Raw genomic sequence first — 20,364 nt, forward strand, 5'->3', positions numbered from 1 at the left:
CCTGTATTTTCAGGGTACCCCGCACAGTGGTGATAAGCGCTCCAACTAGCGCCATTTCCTGCGCTGACCCGGAATCATCCTCGCTGTCCTGATCTGCAGGCTCTGACACGTCATAACAGGGGCTTCCAGTCACCGCAGGGCCCGAGTCTGAATCAAAGCTTTCCCTGGGGGGGAGGGTCAGGAGACTTTTTTTAAACCACCGCCTCCACCATGGCAACAAACATTTCCAGGACCGCCGACAAAGCGTCCATAGGCACTGCATTATTTGCAGATGAGCCTGTTGCAATTACAGGGATATCTAGGGAAGAAGCACCAGCTTCTGACGCCATGCTGACCCACCTTGTCTGCCACACCTGGGAATTTAGGACAAGGTACACAATCCCACCCTCCTAGCTGCCCCAGACTGAGGGACCCCCATCACAGGACTCGCCACCCTGACCGAGTGCTGTGCTGCCGCTGACTGCTGTGTTCTGTGTCCAGTCACAGGTACCCAGAGAGAAAAACTGTGCTGTTCTGAGGTGAAATGACCCAGCACTGGAGGTAAAACCGCTCTGAGCCTACAGGAAAATGCCCCCAGCTGTTCTTGTGTGTGTGTGTGTGTGTGGATATATATACATATATATATATATATATATATATATATATATATATATATATATCTCAGGAAAATGGCCACCGGACCTCTAGAAAATGGCTGACAGCCATGTACTGCAAAGAAACTAAGGGAAAATGGTCGGCGGCCGCCGGAAAATGGCGCCAGCACATGCTGAGGAAAAGTTTACACAGGCACCGCAGACAGAGAAAAAAAAAAAGGGCAGAAAAAACATCACACTGACCCAAACAGCCAGCACAGAGCCCCCCCGCCCCCCGGTGGACCCCTGGCCCAGGTACACAGCACACACTGCACCTCATGCCCAGTCATGCAGCGTCCCCCGAAGGGAGAGGAGGGAAAACTGGAATAGGGAGAGAGGAAAGGGAGAGCGAAAGACCCCAAAATCTACCTCCCGCCGAGGCAGGGAGAGCTATACTTACCCTTCCAGTTGGAATAGCTGGAAGCATTTCACCACAGGCCCATCGCCCGAGCAGTACACAGCAGTAGCCCGGTCATATGTGTGACCCAGGGCATATAGCTCACTGGCCGCCCCTGGAGCAGAAGGGGCATGTCGTAGCCGACCCAGCGTGTAGTTAGGGCCTGCTCACACTCGATGGCCAGGCTGAGGAGACTACAAGGATCTACATTATTCAGCCTGTCACCCAGCTGGCTGTTGATAGAAGATCAAAATCTTGCGTAAAAATCCCCAGCACCAATGGTCCCTTCAGGGAGCCTAGGTCCTTCACTAGGCAGAAAAAAAACTGGGCTGCCGGAAGCAGGCTGAGGGGTTAAAGCCAGAGGGACCGCCCCCTGGGCAGAGCAATGCAGTTTTTCTGTTTTTACATGTTCTGCCTAGTCCTCTCCTGAAGGTGGCGTGATAACCCTATGGCAAAGATTTAAAGTAGCTGTGTCCGTCAATGAATGAGAGAATTTTAACCACTTTCAGACCGGACCATTTTGCTGGTCAATGACCAGAGGTCTTTTTACAATTTGGCACTGCGCTGCTTTAACTGGTAATTGCGCGGTCATGTAATGTTGTACCCAAACAAAATTTGCGTCCTTTTTTTTTCCCACAAATAGAGCTTTCTTTTAAAGGTATTTGACTGACTCTGCGATTTTTTTTTATTTTTTGCGATATAAACGTAAAAAGACCGCAAATTTTGAAAAAAAAATTCTACTTTTTGTTATTAGAAAAATCCAATAAACTCAATTTTAGTCATACATTTAGGCCAAAATATATTCAGCCACATGTCTTTGGTAAAAAAAAAAGTCAATAACTGTATATTTATTGGTTTGTGCAAAAGTTGTCACATCTACAAACTAAGGTACTTTTTCTGGAATTTACGCAGCTTTTAGTTTATGACTGCCTATCTCATTTCTTGAGGTGCTAAAATGGCAGGGCAGTACAAAACCCCCCCAAATGACCCCATTTTGGAAAGTAGACCCCCTAAGGAAATTGATAAGTGGCATGTTGAGCCCATTGAATATTTTATTTTTTTGCCTCAAGCGATTGAATAATGACAAAAAAAAAATTTTTTTATTTTTTTATTTTTTACACAAAGTTGTCACTAAATGATATATTGCTCACACATGCCATGGTTATATGTGGAATTGTACCCCAAAATACATTCTGCTGCTTCTCCTGAGTACGGGGATACCACATGTGGTCGACTTTTTGGAAGCCTAGCCGCGTACGGGGCCCCGAAAGCCAAGCACCGCCTTCAGGATTTCTAAGGGCATACATTTGTAATTTCACTCCTCACTACCTATCAGTTTTGAAGGCCATAAAATGCCAAGATGGCACAAAACCCCCACAAATGACTCCATTTTAGAAAGTAGACACCCCAAGCTATTTGCTGAGAGGCATGTTGAGTCCATGGAATATTTTATATTTGGCACAAGTTGCGGGAAAATTACAAACTTTTTTTTTTTTTTTTTTTTCTTCACAAAGTTGTCACTAAATGATATATTGCTCACACGTGCTATGGGCATGTGTGAAATGACACCCCAAAATAAGTTCTGCTGCTTCTCCTGAGTACGGGGATACCACATATGTGGGACTTTTTGGGAGCCTAGCCACGTACGGGGCCCCGAAAACCAAGCATCGCCTTCAGGCTTTCTAAGGGCGTAAATTTTTTACTTCACTCCTCACTACCTATTACAGTTTTGAAGGCCATAAAATGTCAAGATGGCACAAACCCCCCCCCCCCAAATGACCCCATTTTGGAAAGTAGACACCCCTAAATTTAGGGGTACACTAGTGAGACTCACAGGTAAAAAAGCACCTAGGCTGACAGCGACTGTATCAAAACGCTACAAAAAAAACTGTTAGCGATCGCAGGGATCAGGCCTGACTCTGCGAACGCTGCAGTTATGCGTGTTGTGTTTTGTAAGCGACAGTGATCGATCGATACTGCACTTGGGTGGGCTGGTCTGGGCTTGGCGGAGGGGCTAAACGCAGGTGCTAGCAGGTATCTGGGCTGATCCCGCTAACAATGCGTTTTGGGAAACCTAAACTGCTGGCGACGCTAATATAGATCTGATCAGATACTATATTACTAAGGGAGGTGTATGCTTTGTGCGTGGGTGCTAGCGGTACTGGCACTAACCTGACGCTGCCTGGGGCGACGCAGACCTTATCTGACCCTCAAACTTGTATCACCCACCGGGTGATCAGGAAGTTAAACCTTTATTAGGTAATAAATGGCGGGTGCCCTGAAACTATAAAAAAAATAACTAACCAACCAGCATCACCTGTAACAGTTATATGGTGATCACTGGTGAAAGGGTTAACTAGGGGGCAATCAGGGGGCTTTATGCGGTAGTATATGGGGGTCCCTGGCGCTATAAAAAGCTGCGGCGAACCTAAATACCTACCTGCCTAACTAGCGTCACCTGTGACACTAATACAGCGATCAGAAAAATGATCGCTTATTAGGCTGGGTTCACACTGGAGCGATGCAGGAACGCCACGAATCCGCGGCGGGTTCCCGCATCGCATGCCTCCCGGCGGCAGTTCACACTGCCCTATGCGGAAAATGTTAATGACACCCCCAGATCAGTTCGCATATCGCAGTGCGATCTGCAAACTCGGATCGCATGGTGTGAACACCCATGCGATCCGATTCTGCTGCGGACCAAAAAAGGGTCCCGTGCGAATTTGCGGCGGGTGCGACGCGAATTCAGCCATACTATCTGTATGGCTGAACTCGAATCGCACGGAGATCGGATGTGATTTGCACTGCAGTGCGGTGCGAATCACATCCGTTCTCATAAACCGCTGCAATGTGAACCCAGCCTTAGTGACACTGGTGACGGGGGGTGATCACGGGGTTAAACCTTTATTGGGGGGGTTAGGGGGGTACCTTAGAACTAAAGGGGGCTAACCCTAACTGCCCTAACAGGTATTACAGTCACAAATGACACCAATGCAAAAAAAATAAAAAAATGCAATTGGTTTCACTGTGACTGGGGGGGCAGGGGTCATTGGGGGGTGATCGGGGGGTGAAGGGGGGGTGAGTGTGCCTGGCATGTTCTACTGTGTAGTGTCGTGTTGGTGCAACTCACCGATCCTCTCTCTCCTTGGTGCCGGAACGAAAAATACAGACACGGAGGAGAGATTACATCACTTCCTCTGCCTGTGTTTACATTACAGGAGAGGAAATGATGTCACGCCTCACTTCCATTCGTCAGGAGCGATCGCGAGGGGGTGGCCATGAACGAATGGCCGCCCCCCTCATCCCGGATCGCTCCTGAACGGATACCGACCGCCGCTGGCACCGGGGGGGGGGGCCCCGATCGGGCCCCCCACCCGCGGGAAGGCAGGGACGTACAGGTAGGCCCATATGCCTGCCCGTGCCATTCTGTCGACGTACATCGTCGTGCGGCGGTCGGCAAGTGGTTAAGAATGTCTTTTCGATTTTTCTACTTGTTAGTGGGGTCAAATCGACATTTGTTAACCACATGCTTATGTAGTTTTCGTTCAGAAATTACATTTTAAAACCATGTTAAAAGCAAGCGAAAATTTCAAACATTCTTTCATTCAGGGAATGTACAAAGATTTTTTGCATGAAAATTCTCGTCAGATCAATTTTCAGTGTGGCCAGCATAAGACTCGGTACACGCCTATGCAGTTTGCTTTTGATCAGTTTATGCAGTGCTTTTTGCTGTGCATGTTTATTTTTGCGCACACGATTTTGCTGCGATTTGTATTTTTGCTTTTTTAGCCAATTTGTTGTTGGGCAGATTAAAATACACAAATTGCTGCAAAAGCAGACTACATGCTTTTCTGCAGCTTCTCCATTGAAGTATATTGAATGCAAAAATCAGTTTTGTGTTGGAAAGGGTCAAGGATCTTTTTCAAATGCACAACAGCTGAAAAAAAAAGGCATAGATGTGAACATTAAACTGTGGTGCGTTTTCTGCACAAAGCACCAAAAAACATAGGTTGAAACCCAGGCCTAAGACATTTAGTAACCTAATGGAATTATTACAAAATAAATTAGCCCTTCATATTACAAAATTAGCAAATCGCTACTGTAAGGGTTTTTTTTACTGTGCAACAGGAAAAACAGGATTTTTAAAACGGCTTACCTGTAAAATCCTTTTCTTTGATGTACATCAGGGGACACAGAGCCATAGTACTTACCATGTGGGTTATAGGGCCACCGATGGGTGATACACTGGCACGCCCTAAGGTAAGATGTGTACTCCCTATATAACCCATCCCACTACTGGGAGTCCTCAGTTTTGTAGCCAAGCAATACAAGTGTATACCAAGAAGGGAGGGGCCTCTGTGTCCCCTGATGTACATCAAAGAAAAGGCTTTTACAGGTAAGCCGTTTTAAAAATCCCGTTTACTTTTCTAACAGGGGACACAGAGCCATAGTACTTACTATGTGGCATGTCCCATAGCAATGGCAACTGAAGGGAGGGAGACAACAAAAAAACAGGAGGCCAGAGAACTCGTACTGCAACCTGCAGTATACTGCGCCCAAAGGCAATATCCTCATGACCTTTAATATCTATTTGATAAAATCTGGTAAATGTATGAACCGAAGACCAAGTCTCTGCCTTACAGATCTGAGCCATAGGGGCCTGATGATGCACCACCCAAGAAGGAAGAATTTTCTTCTTTAAAGGGGTTGTAAAGGTTTTTTTTTTTTTTTTTTCTAAATAGGTTCCTTTAAGCTAGTGCATTGTTGGTTTACATACCTTTTTCCTTTGGTTTCCCTTCTAAATGTTTTTTTTCTTTGTGTGAATTTCTCACTTCCTGTTCCTCCTCAATAAGCTGTTCTGGCTGACTAAACACCGCTCGGATGATGGTGTGATGTTTACTGAGGAGAAACAGGAAGTGAGAAATTCAGACAAAGAAAAAAAAAACATTTAGAAGGGAAATCGAAGGAAAGGTAAGTGAACAATGAACTAGCTTAAAGGAACCTATTTAGAAAATAAAAAAACAAAACTTTACAACCCCTTTTAAGCTGAAGCTTGAACAATCACTTAACGAATCCATTTGGAAAAGGTTTTATGAGGTGGTGAGTAAAACCTTGGACAGAGGGGTGGCGGTGGACGTGATATACTTGGATTTTGCAAAAGCGTTCAATACCGTTTCGCACACACAACTCATGTGTATGGTAAAGTCTACAGGTTTGGAAATATCAGTTTGTAAATCGATAGAAAACTGACTAAAAGACAGAATTCAGAGAGTAGTGGTTAATGATTCTTACTCTGAAAGGTTTAAGATTATCAGTGGTGTACCCCAAGGTTCAGTGCTGGGACCCTTACTTTTTAATATCTTTATAAACGATATTGGGTCTGGGATCAAAAGTAACATTTCCATCTTTGCAGATGACACAAAGCTATGCAGTGGAATGACGTCCTTACAGGATGTCTCCAATTTACAAGCCAACCTCCAATGCTCTGTCTAATTGGGCGACTATGTGGCAGATGAGGTTTAATGTTGAGAAATGTAAAGTTATGCACTTGGGGGCTAATAATATGCATGCATCATACATTCTAGGGGGAGTACAACTGGGGGAATCCATAGTGGAGAAGGATCTGGGGGTTTTGGTAGATCATAAGCTCAATAATAGCATGCAATGCCAAGCTGCGGTTTCCAAAGTGAGCAAAGTCCTTTCCTGTATTAAGAGAGGTATGTACTCCAGAGAGAGAGAGAGAGAGAGATAATTTTGCCCCTGTTCAAATCATTAGTAAGACCATCTGGAATATGCAATTCAGTTTTGGGCACCAGTTCTCAAAAGGATATCGGGGAACTGGAGAAAGTGCAGAGAAGGGCAACCAAACTTATAAGAGGCATGGAGGAACTCCACTATGAGGAGAGATTAGAGGAACTGAATTTATTCACTCTTGAGAAGAGGAGATATGATCAACATGTACAAATATATAAGGGGCCCATATAGTGAACTTTGTGTCGAGTTATTCACTTTAAGGTCATCACAGAGGACAAGGGGGCACTCTTTACGTCTAGAGGAAAAGAGATTTCATCTCCAAATACGGAAAGGTTTCTTCACAGTAAGAGCTGTGAAAATGTGGAATAGACTCCCTGCAGAGGTGGTTATGGCCAGCTCAGTGGATTTCTTTAAGAAAGGCCTGGATTATTTCCTAAGTGTTCATAATATAACTGGGTACTGACATTTATAGGGAAAGTTGATCCGGGGAAAATGTTTGGACAGGCAACGTCAAAATCCACTATTTTCATAGTTATAGTCAGGTTGAAAAAAAAAGTCCATCCAGTTCAACCACAAAATTTTTATAAATTATATATATATATATATAAATTTTGTGGTTGAACTGGATGGACTTGTCTTTTTTTTTTTTTTTTCAAACTGACTATAACTATGAAAATAGTGGATTTTGACGTTGCCTGTCCAAACATGTGTTTTGCGAACCTGAGCGGATGCCTTTAACCACTTGCCTACTGTTCACTTAAACACCCTTCCTGCCCAGACCAATTCTCAGCTTTCGGTGCTCTCACACTTTGAATGACAATTACTCAGTCATGCAACACTGTACCCAAATTAATTTTGTCTTTTTTTTTTTCCCCACAAATAGAGCTTTCTTTTGGTGGTATTTGATCACCTCTGGGGGTTTTATTTTTTGCGCTATAAATGGAAAAAAGACCGAAAATTTTGAAAAAAAACGCATACTTCTTTGTTTCTGTGACAAAATTATGCAAATTTTTCGTCATAAATTTTGGCCAATATTTATACTGCTACATGTCTTTGGTAAAAATAACCCAAATTAGTGGATATTATTTGGTCTTTGAGAAAGTTAGAGAGTCTACAAGCTGTGGTGCGAATCGCACAAAATTGATCACATCTGATGTACTGGTGGATCTCACTTCTTGCGACCCGAACAAGTAGGAAAGTACAAATACCCCCCAAATGACCCCTTTTTGGAAAGTAGACATTCCAAGGTATTTAGTAAGCGGCACGGTGAGCTTTTTGTTGATGTAATTTTTTTCCCACAATTCTTTGCAAAATTAAGATTTTTTTTTTTTTTTTTTTTTTGTTCTAGGAGCATAAATTACACATCTAACTTGTTGACTACCTATTGCATTTTGAAGGCCCTGGAGCACCAGGACAATGACAGGTGGCACTGATGACAGATGGCAACGATGAGTGGCATTGGTGACACTGACAACAGATGGCACATGACACTGATACGTGGCACTGACAGCGAATAGCATTGGGCGCGGATGGCACTTTTTTTTTTTTTCTGACGGCTGCTGCAGCCATTGATCTCTTGCTTCTCACACGCTGTCTGTGTGAAGAGGGAGAGCGACGCTGAGAGATGATCTCATATGTTTACATATGAGATCATCTCACATTGGACACGCCGATCGCGCTGTAAACAGCCGCTGTGATTGGCAGTTTACAGCGATCTGTGACTGGCTGTGTCCGAGGGACACGGCCAGCACAGAACTTCCCTGATGCACGCTCGCAGGAGCTCGCATTGCAGAAGTAAACAGGAGGCCGTTCAGGAACGGCCTCCCGGCAGTTAGCGTCCGCTCTGTAGCCATATTTCGGCTATAGGGCAGGCGCGAAGAGGTTAAATAGACTCTGATCGCTCTTACTACATCAAGGGAATGTAGTGCCTTCTCTTCCCTAGATTGAGGCACTGGGGAGAAAGGAAGAATAATATCTTGGTTTAATGAAAACCTGTTAACACTTTTGGATGGAATTCAGGAAGAGAATTTCATCCTTATGCATGATCAAATATGGCTCTTTACAAGCCTGAGCCACTAGTTCCGATACTCTTCTAGCAGAAGAAATGGCAACCAGAAAGATTATCTTTCTTGTCAAAAGGACCAAGGGAATTTCTTGTAAAGGCTCAAACGGCTGATTCAGCAAAGCCAACAAGACCAAAATTTAAATCCCAAGGATTTAGAGGTGCCTTGATAGGGGGATTAATCCATGTTACCCCCTGAATAAGCTATGCACTAATATTGGGAAGCAAAAGGTAATTGAAAAGAAACACTGACAAGGCCAGGATCTGGCCCTTGATGTAAGTCAAGGCCAACTTCATTTCAGATCCCATTTGCAGGAAATCGGGGATCCTGCCTATGACACACTTCCTGAGGTGCCAACCCCTGGATCCACACCAAGAAACATATACCTTCCAGACTTTATAGTAAATGACTGGAAGCTGGCTTCCTGGCATTAATCAACGTAAAGACTACCTGAAGGCGATGACCCACGATCCTTTATAAAGTGGGATTCAACAGTCAAACCTGTTAAATTTTTCATCCATAAAGGTAGAATGGAATACCAGACCTTGTGCGAGAAGGTCTGGCTATAATAGAGTCCAAAAGGACTCATGCCATCTTAATGATCTCGGTAACCAAGATCTGCTGGGGCCACCAAAATCACCTCTTTTGGTTCCTGCGGAGAAGGCGCGGAAGTAGCAAAACTGGAGGAAACACACAGATCAGTAAAGGAAGACTAATGCGTCTGTTCCGCCTACTAGCGGATCCCTTGTTCCCAACACAAAGTTGTCGACCTTGTTGTTGAATCTGGACACGAATAGGTCCATGTCCGGAATACCCCATCTCTGACATACCGCTAGGAAGATATCGGGGCGAGGAGACAATTCTCCCGGAAATAAATTGTTGACGACTCAAGTAGTCTGTCTGCCAACTCTCTATTCCTGGAATGAAAATTGCCGATGGGCAAGGAATGTTGTGTTTTGCCCAAGCTAGAATATTATTATTTTTTGGGCTGCATGATTTCTCGTGTCCCCCTGGTGGACCATCTCCCCTGGACAGAATCTTCTTCCCAGGCTGCTCCCCAGCCTAGAAGGCTGGCATCTGTTAACACTTTGCAGGATACAGGTAGAAGAGATTTTCCCCTTTTTGCTGGATAACCATCAATTTAGGCTCTGACTTGCGTTGGGAGCCAAGCGAATTTGGAAAAAACCAAGGCGGGGAATCCTTTATTCCTGACTGATAGGATGGTGTTTTTTGTCTTGAGCGAAAACTGCGCATAAGGGACGGCCTCGAAGGAGGCCACTATTTCCCCCAACAATCTCATGCCCAGCCGCATTGAAAGATTTGTCTTTGTTTTAATAAGTTGAATTAGTGCTACAATGGAACGGATTCTTGTCTGGGGTAAGAATACCTTCTGTACGGTATCCATAACCAGCCCCAAGTACTGTAATCTCCTCCTTGATGGATTTAAGGAGGATTTTTCTAGGTTGAGTATCCAACCCAGAGATTCTGCGATCAGACTCTGGTTTAGACCTGAGACTGAATGATCTGTTAAAGGGTAGATCGTCTAAATAGGCTAGAACCGTTATGTTTTGAGCCCTTAATCTGGCTAAAGGAGGTGCCAGAATCTTTCAAAACACCCGTGGTGCTGTGGCTAAACCGAATGGCGGGGCGACAACTGAAAATTACGATTTTATATTTCAAAGCGCAGAAATTTCTGGTGAGCTGGAAACATTGGCACCTGGAGATATGCATCTTTGATATCGATTGAAGCCAAAACTCCCCTCCTTGCAGGATGGACACAACCGATCGGATTGACTCAATGCGAAAGGATCGGATGGTTAAGTGCTGATTCAGATCTTTGAAATCTAGAATGGGTCTTGCGTCTCCGTTCTGGAACTGTGAAAGGTTTGAATCAAGCCCTGTTCCACTAAGGGAATCTCTGATATCACGGACTGGGATAATGGATGATCCAGAGCCAGAAAGACAGTCTTTTCTTTTCTTTTTCTCTGGATCCTTGGGAACATTTTGTCTTAGAAAAAACGAGACAAACTCTCGGTCTCTAAATAGCTGTTCACCATGAAAGGGAAAACTGGCTAAGAGCTTTTTTATACGGTGCTTCGGCTGACCAATTTTTCAGCCACAGAACTCTGCGAGACTCCACTAGTCCAAGCATAAGCTATGAGGCTTAAATGATGACATTTTTCATAGCATCTACTGTAAAATGTACTGCATCTGATACACCAGCCCATTGCTGGGCCTGCTGATCAGGCAGAATTTTAAGTATCTCCACAAACTGTTCCTTAATGGACTGAGATACACCAATTGCAGCAAGAGCTGGCTGTGCTATTCAACTTGCTAAAGACATATTGCTTTTAGATAAAGTTGGAACTTCTTTCTGTTTTGATCATTTAATATCAGTGCATTATCCACCGGACATGAGATTCTTGCTCACTGAGGCGATTGCAGCATCAATTGCTGGAACACCCCATTTCTTTCATAGGAATCCTCTTCCATAGGATAAAGTGTGGAGAGTTTCTTGGGAGGATAATATTGTTTATCCGTATGTTCCCATTCAGAATACGTTCCCATTTAAGATGGGAGAGGTTCTAATGAACCCAATTAGAGGTGGGTTCCTCAAGAGGGTTGTCTAAGGGAGTATACAAGCAATCTGTCTTGTGATGCTACTCCTTCTATATTAGGATCCTCAGAAGAGGATAAATAAGTATCTTGCAAATATTTGGGAAGATCTACCTGATCCTGAGGGTCCTGAGCACTAGATGGGAATCTGTTTAGCCTCACTATGGAGAGACATGGCATCAATCTTCTTTCCAAATTACAAATGGTAGAAGAAAAAACCTCTTGTATGATGTGTATATATATATACAGGTACTGAAGTGTTTTATGCAACAAGTTTCCCCTGATGGCTCAATCTGACTAGCCACATCCCTCTCAGAGGAGGATGACATTCTTTTGGAAATGGCTTTAGTTTTACTGTGAAACCATTGACCCCTTTAGATCCCTTTATAAGAGTTCCTGGTACCATTACCACTCATAGCCTGAAGCATAAAGCAGAGGCACTACCAAAGAATGTACACTGTGTGTCAAAGGGAAAGGCCTGTGTCACTAACCTGAACAAGCCATCCTCCTGCTCTGTCCTTCCACAGCCAGCTACACACATACAGTGCTTTAACACTTCCTCCACATGTGGCCGGCGTCTGACGCCGTTAGCCACGCCCCCGTGCAAATTACGGCCCCTCCTCCTTTCCTTTCAAAGGAAAGTGTTTTCACCCGTGTCTTGTGAAACAGACATGGTGGGGGGGAGGGGGTAAATCCTCAGCTAAACGGCCACGCGTTCTGTCCCCCTTGGCTTTAAAAAAAAAATAAAAAAAAATGCTTTTGGTATATCAATCACCGAATGGGAAAAGGACCAACATTGGGGGTGCAGAGACGACCCATACCCCCCTTCCTTACCAGAGGATCTGCTTGTGGCCAGAGGAGAGGAGAAAAGAAGGCTTCTGCGCTGTTTCCAGCATCAGGCAGTGAGTACTCAATACAGCCCCCAGTGGTGAAAATCTCCCTTACCTTTCCTCGCAGCAGGGTTATCTGAGATAAACCCAATCTTCACCCTTCATGGTGGGCTCCGAAACCTTCAAGAACAGGGGAACCTCAGGTTGTCCACAATCCTGGACCTGCAACAGCACCCTGCCAGTAAAAACTTTATGGCCTTACTACCAAAAAGTACTGGATCCCAGGGTCCAGCTCTCTAAAGAGAAGTGTTTGCAAGCAAAACCTTGTTTCTTCAAACACGAGGCCCGGGTACCATTCATTTAGCCCATGAAAAGGACATCAGAACGGATCCGGTCAGCATGGCTAGCCCCAGAAGGGAAGCTACCAGTGGAGCTCAGCATAGCACATCTTTACTTGTGACCTACCCCTTAGACACTGGCAAAAAAACTGAGTACTCCCAGTAGTGGAAGGGGTTATATAGGGAGTACACTTCTTGCCTTAGGGTGTGCCAGTCTTCCTGGCTGGCTGTCTGACCAATGGGCCTGCGAACTGATTTCATCGCGCTACAAGATAGTTGCTCTCTTGGCCACCAAACAGATTTTTTCCCCTCCAGCATACCCTTACTCCTGGCTCACCGGGAGACCCTGTTTGGGGCAGTAAGGGACCTTCTAAGCCGTGGGTTTCCTGTTCCAGAAACGGAAAGGTTTCAGGGATTCTATTCCAATCTGTTTGGACGTACCCATTCCTTTTTGGGGACTACAATCTTGGACCTAAAAGCCCTCAATTGCTTTGTGAAAGTAGAGGTTCGGCATGGAATTGGTTCGCTCGGTAGTCGCACTCCAGGGGGACTCCCTGGCATCTTTGGACATCCAGAACACGTACTTGCATATACCCATATGCCTCAGGCATCAGAAGTTTCTGCGGTTTGCAGTGGGGGAAGACCACTATCAGTTTGTGGCTCTCCCCTTTGGCTTGAGCACCCCAAGTCTTTACCAAGGTATTGGCCCCAATTTTGGAGTTGCGACAACGTGGGATTGCAATTGTGGGTTACCTAGATGATCCCCTTCTGAGAGCAGCTTCCACCTCAGAATTAAAGGAGGATGTGGCGATCACCATGCAAACCCTGCAGGAATTTGGGTGGGTGTTGAACCTCAAAGTCGGTTCTTGTGCCGACTCAACGCCTGGAGTACCTAGGCTTACTGCTGGACTCCGTGGAAGCTAGCGTGTTTCTCCCTTCAGACAAATTGCAGACTCAGAGCTGTGGTGAAGCGGTTGATGAACTGCAGGTGGTCATCGCTGAGCTTCAACATGCAAGCCCTGGGCCTAATGGTGGCCTCCTTTGAGGCGGTATCGTACGCCCAATTTCACACCAGAGTCTTCCAGAAGCAGATATTGGCAAAATGGGACAAATCACCGTTATCCCTGGATCGGCAGGTTCAGGTGAGCCAGTTAGTCGGGGACTCTCTTCTCTGGTGGCTGAGATCTCCGGCCCTTAGGGCCGTGAAATCGTTCCTACCTCTTCATTGGACAGTGATCACAATGGGCGCCTGCCTGACTGGCTAGGGTGGAGTACTGGGAGTACAATTGACCCAGGGCCTCAGGTCGAGGGAGGAATCAGTTGCCGATCAATGTGCTCGAACTTCGAGCGATCAGGCTATGCCTCTCCACATGGTCGATGAGACTATGAGGGCATCTGATCAGGATCCAGCCAGACAACGCCATGGCGGTGGCATGTCAACCATAGAGGAACAAGAAGCTCAGCTGCAGCATGAGAGGTCGCTCACATCCTTCGGGGGGCAGAGTGTCGCATACCAGCCCTGTCTGCCATATACATCCTGGGAGTACAAAACTGGCAGGCTGACTAAGTCACCAGATGCTGGACCCAGGAGAGTGGTCACTGCATCAGGTGTTCAGGCTTCTTTGCCTGCAGTGGGGCACTCCAGATGTGGATCTCCTGGCCTCTCGGCTCAATCGAAAGGTGCGGAGGTTTGTGTCTAGGACGAGATCCCTGGGCGGATGCGTCAGATGCGTTGGTGGCTCCATGGGAGCAGTACCGGCTGATTTACGGCTTTCCTCCTCCAAAACTGTTACCACGTCTGCTCCGCAGAGTGGAGGCCGAGGGGATTCCAGTGATACTGATTGCCCCAGATTGGCCTCAGCGTCTTTGGTAAGCCGACCTAGTATGCCTGGTGACGGCCACTCCTTGGCGGTTACTGTTGTGAAAAGACCTCCTGCCACAAGGTCCGATTCTTCATCCTGCTTTACCGTTTCTGGCTTTAACTGCATGGCTGTTGAAAGCCAGGTGCTAAGGAACCGAGGTCTGACTCAGTGGAAATCACAATGTTGAGGGCGCGAAAATCTTCTTCTCGGAAGATATACAATCGTACGTGGAAGGCTTGTATCTCCATGTGTGAGGAGATGGGGTGGCGTCCGCGCACCTATTCAGTTTCCAGGATCCTGCCGTTCCTACAGCAAGGAGTGGACCAGAAACTGGCCTTAAGCACCATCAAGGGACGGATAACAGCCTTGTAAAAAAATAAATAATAATAATCTAATGTGGTGTTGCGCTCCTAACGTGAAAATGTAAATAATGTGATACGATAAATATAAAAGTGAAAAAAATATTCAAATATAAAGTGAATAGTGGTACCATATAAAGTGCTGCTAAATAGCCACAATACCATATAAAGTGCTGATGTGCTATTAAATAACTACACTATTCACAGTGATCATAAAGGGAAAAAAAAAATGTAGGACAAGTAATCAAACATGGAAATATCAGCATAAAGAATGAACAAGCGTGACACATTGATATAAAAGAGGTTCGTGTTCCACAATATTGCATATAGCCCGATCTGAAATGTCAGGTGCCACTGGAGTGAAAGTCTATATATGCAGTGGAAAAAAAAAAAATCTTCAAAACGACAGTGAAACATCACACATAAGTGGCAGATAGTGTTCAAAAGCACTAGTAAATAAGTGTCCACCAAGCCCGTGAGTGTACTAAATAATTACCTTACAGCAGTAAGGTGAACGGCACAAATCGTTAAATCCTCAGAGGGCTGGCTCCTGTGTTTCACTTCTCCTGTCCAAACCAACTTCTTATATCCAAAATGGATATCGAAGGTGACTTGAAAAATGCTCAAAACAAAATCGTGGACCCTGCTATGGTGTAGTAATTTCCATAATCCAAAATTTATAAAAAATTGAAATGCTACTCACATTTAAAATGAAACCGCACAATATACAGATACGAGCGGCCTGCTCGTTTATGAACGTCACTTCCGGTGTCCGTCTGCTTTACTACGCGTTAGGTCACTGTCACGATATCGGCCTTGGTTGTCTTTTTTTTTTTCTCCAATGACCTCTGGCCTCTCACTCTCTAGTGAACACCTTTTGTGCAAGGAGTCTGGCATGTATTCCCCCCCCCCCCCCCCCCCCCAGTGCGTCCACCCTTACCTCTGTGGGAACTGAAAAAGTTTGTGTTTTAATTGGTTAAACTTTCCTCACTTACACAAGTCTATTCCTTTACCAAATTGTTACAATGTTTAGACTTCATTCCACTGCTAAAGAATGTTGTGATTCTTGGCAGTCTTTTTTTTTTTTTTTTCCCTTTCTTTTGATGGCTGTGGCTTCAGAAGAGCAGAGAATTCTTTCCATAGCAAGAATCCTGAAACACTTGTCAATTTCGCAACAGGGAAAAAAACACGATAACGATTCTTGACCGATTTTAATCGCGCAACTCTAACCTGAGCGTAACGCTTTCAGGCGTGTTTTTTTTTTTTATTTTTTTTTTTTAGAGGGATTTTGGCAGTTTTTGTACTGGTGTTTTGAGGTCCAGAGGTCACTAATGTAAAATGGCTGTAATCTGCCTAAAAAGAATATAAAACAATATTTATTTTTTATTTTTTTGAGCTTCAGGCGTTTTGCTTCAAGCGACAAAATGCCGAACAGGGGCCATTGAAACTAATGGGATCTTGCTTGGTGGGCGTTTTTGGAACTTTTGAGACGAGCTGGAAACGCTGAGGTGTGAATGCACCCCTAATACTTCCACAACTGATGTTTTAATATATTTCATATATTCACTAGTGTGTTAAAGTGGTTGTAAACCCTTACAAACCACTTTGACCTACAGGTAAGCCTAGATTAAGGCTTACCTGTAGGTCCAAGAAATATCTCCTAAACCTATACGGTTTAGGAGATATTTACCCGAAGACAGGCAATTCCAACAATGGAGCTGCCGCGCGTGTTGGCTCCCGTGCGCATGCGCGGGAGTGACGTCATCGCAGCTCCGCCGAATGACAGCGGCGGAGCTGCGAGACCCCACTGAAAAGATGGATGCGCCGGACTACAGGGGACAGCGGTGACATCGCTGGCTCCTGTGTCAGGTAAGTGACACATAATGGGCTACTATGCGATGCATAGTAGTCCATTATGCTTTGCCTTTGCAGGGAATGAAAGAGGAAGTAAACCCATCAGGGTTTACTTCCTCTTTAAGACTAAGCAACTATGACATTTTTATTTTTATTTTGTTTGCTTACACTCCTATGAGCTCCTGGTTTTTGTTTAGCTGATTTTACACAGATGTTGAATATACATTATTTTTAATTTGTATAAAATATAAATGAGTTTCTTAGCCTGTACATTGCAAGACCAAAACTTACTGAAGTTTTCTTTCTTTATCATAGGTGGAATATTGAGTGACTTGGTCTTTAAATTTTTTTTTTTTTTTTTTTTTCCTCCTCCTGTTTAGGCTTAAAGTGTGGTAGCTCTCTGTTCCGCCATGAGATCGGATATGTTTTGGGTCAAATGCAGCATGAAGCTGCAGTTCCAGGACTTGCAGCAGCTTTGAATCTGATGGAAGAGAATCCTATGGTGCGCCATGAGTGTGCTGAAGCTTTGGGCTCCATTGCTCGAGAAGACTGTTTAAAAACACTTAGGGAGCACAGAGATGATGTGGAGCAAGTGGTGAGAGAGAGCTGTGAGGTTGCTTTAGACATGCTCAACTATGAGAACAGCGGAGACTTTCAGTATGCATACAGTGTAAACCAAATCCAGGAGTTGACTTAAGTCATTTAAACTTGTTTTTTTTTTTGTTTTGTTTTTCTTAAGGTTGCAATGCTGCTTTGTTTGTGTCATATGGAAAGCAAATGGAACAGGTTCCCCAGGGTTGTGTTTTTTTTCTTTTGTTTTTTTGCAGTGAAAACTTTGAGAAAAATAATTTAAAAATCTTTTATTCAGGCAGCAAATTAATTCAATTATACAGTAGATTTAAAATATAAATTGTGGTTGGCAACACAAACATTATCAACTGGCAGGATAATACATTTCATAGAGTTATAGCAAACATGAATTCCCAGCCTACCATTTGATTTTACCATAGTTAGTCCTATGCATATGATTTCTGTGTTGCAGTTTTAAAATTGTATTTTCTTTATTTTCTGTTGAAGGACAAAACATTCAGACATTTGAGTTATATTGCTGCTTACTGAAAGATTTGGACAAAAAAAGGAGGGCAGCCTGGTATTACCTCTCCTACTCCCAGCTTGCCTGGTGTACTAGGATGAACTAGCAATTTTTTCTTTATTTTTATTTTTTTCAAAACAAGACTTCAGTACATACCCATTGAGCGTCTCTTTTTGCAGCTGTCAGAATCGGTGTATCTTAGGCAAAAGCTTTGGACCCATGTGCTCAGATCCAACTGGATTGGACGGTTTCACAACCTGTTTAAAATGTTCACTGGGGCACTGCCTTGTGGTGTTTTCCTGACCTTTGTGTACTGTTAGCTGTGGATTGATTTCTAGATTTAGAACTGTGGCACAGCCTCTGGTGTGGCCTGGACTCTGAAGTCTCCTTTAGGCGTAGAACACTAGGGAACAGCGCAGCGGGAGCTACCTCGCTTTTATTTTTTGGACTAAAGGGCAACAATCCATTCCCTCTTGTTGCATAGTTGCGAAGGTTGAATAAAGACACCAGTCCATCCAGTTCAACCTGAGTGAGTGTCTACCATTGTCCCTATCCCTGTACATTGCACACTCACATTGGTCCTTACCCTCAAGGAGCCCACAATCCAAGGTCCCCATTCATATACTAGGGACAATTTTGGACAGAAGCCAATTAACCTACCTGCATGTCTTTGGGTTGTGGGAGGAAACCAGAGTACCTGGAGGAAACCCACGCAGGCACAGGGAGAACATACAAACTCCAGGCAGGTAGTGTCGGGGTTAGGATTTGAACCAGCGACCCTTCTTACTGCTAGGTGAAAGTGCTAACCACTACACCACTGTGCCGCCCTATGTATTTTTGGCTTCTATAGAAGGGGTTGTAAAGTTGAGAAATTTTAATGCTGATTCACTAAGGTGGTGTAGCACATACTTGACCCTTTCATGTTTAAACCTATTTCTGACATTTTGTTGCTTACAAGTTAAAATCAGTATTTTTGCTAGAAACCCTTACTTAGAACCCTCAAACATTATATATATTTTTTTTTCAGCAGAGACCCTAGAGAATAAAATGGTGATTGTTGCAATATTTTGTCGCATGGTATTTGCGCAGTGGTCTTTCAAACGCCTTTTTTGGGAGAAAAGACACTTTCACAAATTAAATTGTTGTCATTGTTAGCTGAGTAAACCGGATGTGACGTGGTGGCTCGGGTCTCCCGGTGGGACATGGGGCCTGGGAAGAGCGGCGGAAGGTGGTGGTGGGGTGGGGGGTGTCGATGTATGTCTCCTCCTGCTTCTTTAGGATAACAAACTACTTTTAGCCACATCGGTTGTTATCGCTAAAGAGCAAACTGCCTGCTCTAAAAAAAAAAAAAAAGAAGAAGAAAAAAACGGGTGATGCCTATAGCTGCAGTTATCCTGGTAAAACCCCTTCAAGCCATGAACGCACATTTGCATACCGTTGCCGCGGGGTAGCACCTTACCTCCACTATTAAATTGCAAGAGAATACGGTTCCACCTAGGGTTAGTCCTTGCTGCAGTTAGTGTCCGCCCTGGCTTTTTAAAGTGGAGGGCCACCCTGAAAACAAAAAAAATATTAAAAATTACAAAAAAATATAAAAAAAAAATGAGAAAATTTTTTTTTTTTTTTTACTTACCAGAAATGCCTGTTGCTAGGCACTTTCTCCTAATCTTCCTCTTCCTCCTCCGCGGAGATCTTCTGTCTTCGTCGCAGCGTCTTCTGGGTAATGAGTCGCGTGTGTTCTGGGAACTGTGTGTTCCAGAACACAGCGCGTCCCATTCAGAAAGCGCTGCGGGACTCGCGCATGCGCAGTAGCTGCGGGACTCGCGCATGCGCAGTAGGAAACGGGCAGTGAAGCCGTAAGACTCCACTGCCTGTTTCCCTTACAAGGAATGGCAGCACCAGGACCCGAGAGCCGAGGGACGGGTCGGCCTCGGGCGGCCGACATCGCGGGCACCCTGGACAGGTGAGTGTGTTGATTAAGTCAGCAGCTGCAGTGTTTGCAGCTGCTGACTTTTTTTTTTTTTTTTGTATAACCGGCCCTCCTCTTTAAATAAAACAAAAAAAAAAAAAACACTCCTATTACTAAAAACCAGTAATAAGGATTTTGTCCAGCATTCTGAATGAAGCTGTCCTTGCCAAGTAGTATATATATTGGGTCAGCCTGATTCTATTCTACCTGATCGCCCTCTGTAGAAGCTGTAAATCGCTCTAGTAGCCAGAGCTACCACAGTGATAACAGCAGTTTATTGGGAGCCATGCCAAGTGATTGCCCTTAGTCAGAGCAACCACAGGGTTCACACTCTGAATGAGGTCTTCATTTGGAGAATGCCTTGCATTTTTCTCAAGGTACAGAGGTGGGTGTAGTAATGTTATGATCTTCAATCAGAAAACGACTTGCATTTATAAAAAATGCAAGGCATTAGAATGGTGCTTGTGTTGAGCAAGGACCTCCCTATAATCCGTGTGCTGAGTGGGAGCCATTTGCCTATTACTGTATGTAGCACAGACTACTACAAAGCTACAGCATCCCAAGGAGCTATACCAAGCTAGTCACTTTTTATTTTTT

General features: G+C 44.5%; 1 protein-coding gene across 2 annotated transcripts in view; it reads left to right on the forward strand.

The window, feature by feature from the left end:
• The window catches only part of DOHH (deoxyhypusine hydroxylase), a 136,300-nt gene that overhangs the window by 32,250 nt on the left and 83,686 nt on the right, over positions 1-20,364 (forward strand). Inside the window, exon 4 of one of the 2 annotated variants that reach the window (XM_077475827.1) lies at positions 17,086-19,339. The exons of the other annotated variant lie outside the window; for it this stretch is intronic. Within the exon in view, the coding sequence (XP_077331953.1) occupies positions 17,086-17,402 (317 nt within the window). The 3' untranslated portion in view covers positions 17,403-19,339. Of the gene's footprint in view, positions 1-17,085; positions 19,340-20,364 lie in introns of those variants that run through there. 2 annotated transcript variants of the gene reach the window in all.

Source organism: Lithobates pipiens, unplaced genomic scaffold, assembly GCF_037356315.1.
Source record: "Lithobates pipiens isolate NorthernLeopardFrog02 unplaced genomic scaffold, aLitPip1_a1.2 Scaffold_13, whole genome shotgun sequence".
NCBI lineage: Eukaryota > Metazoa > Chordata > Amphibia > Anura > Ranidae > Lithobates > Lithobates pipiens.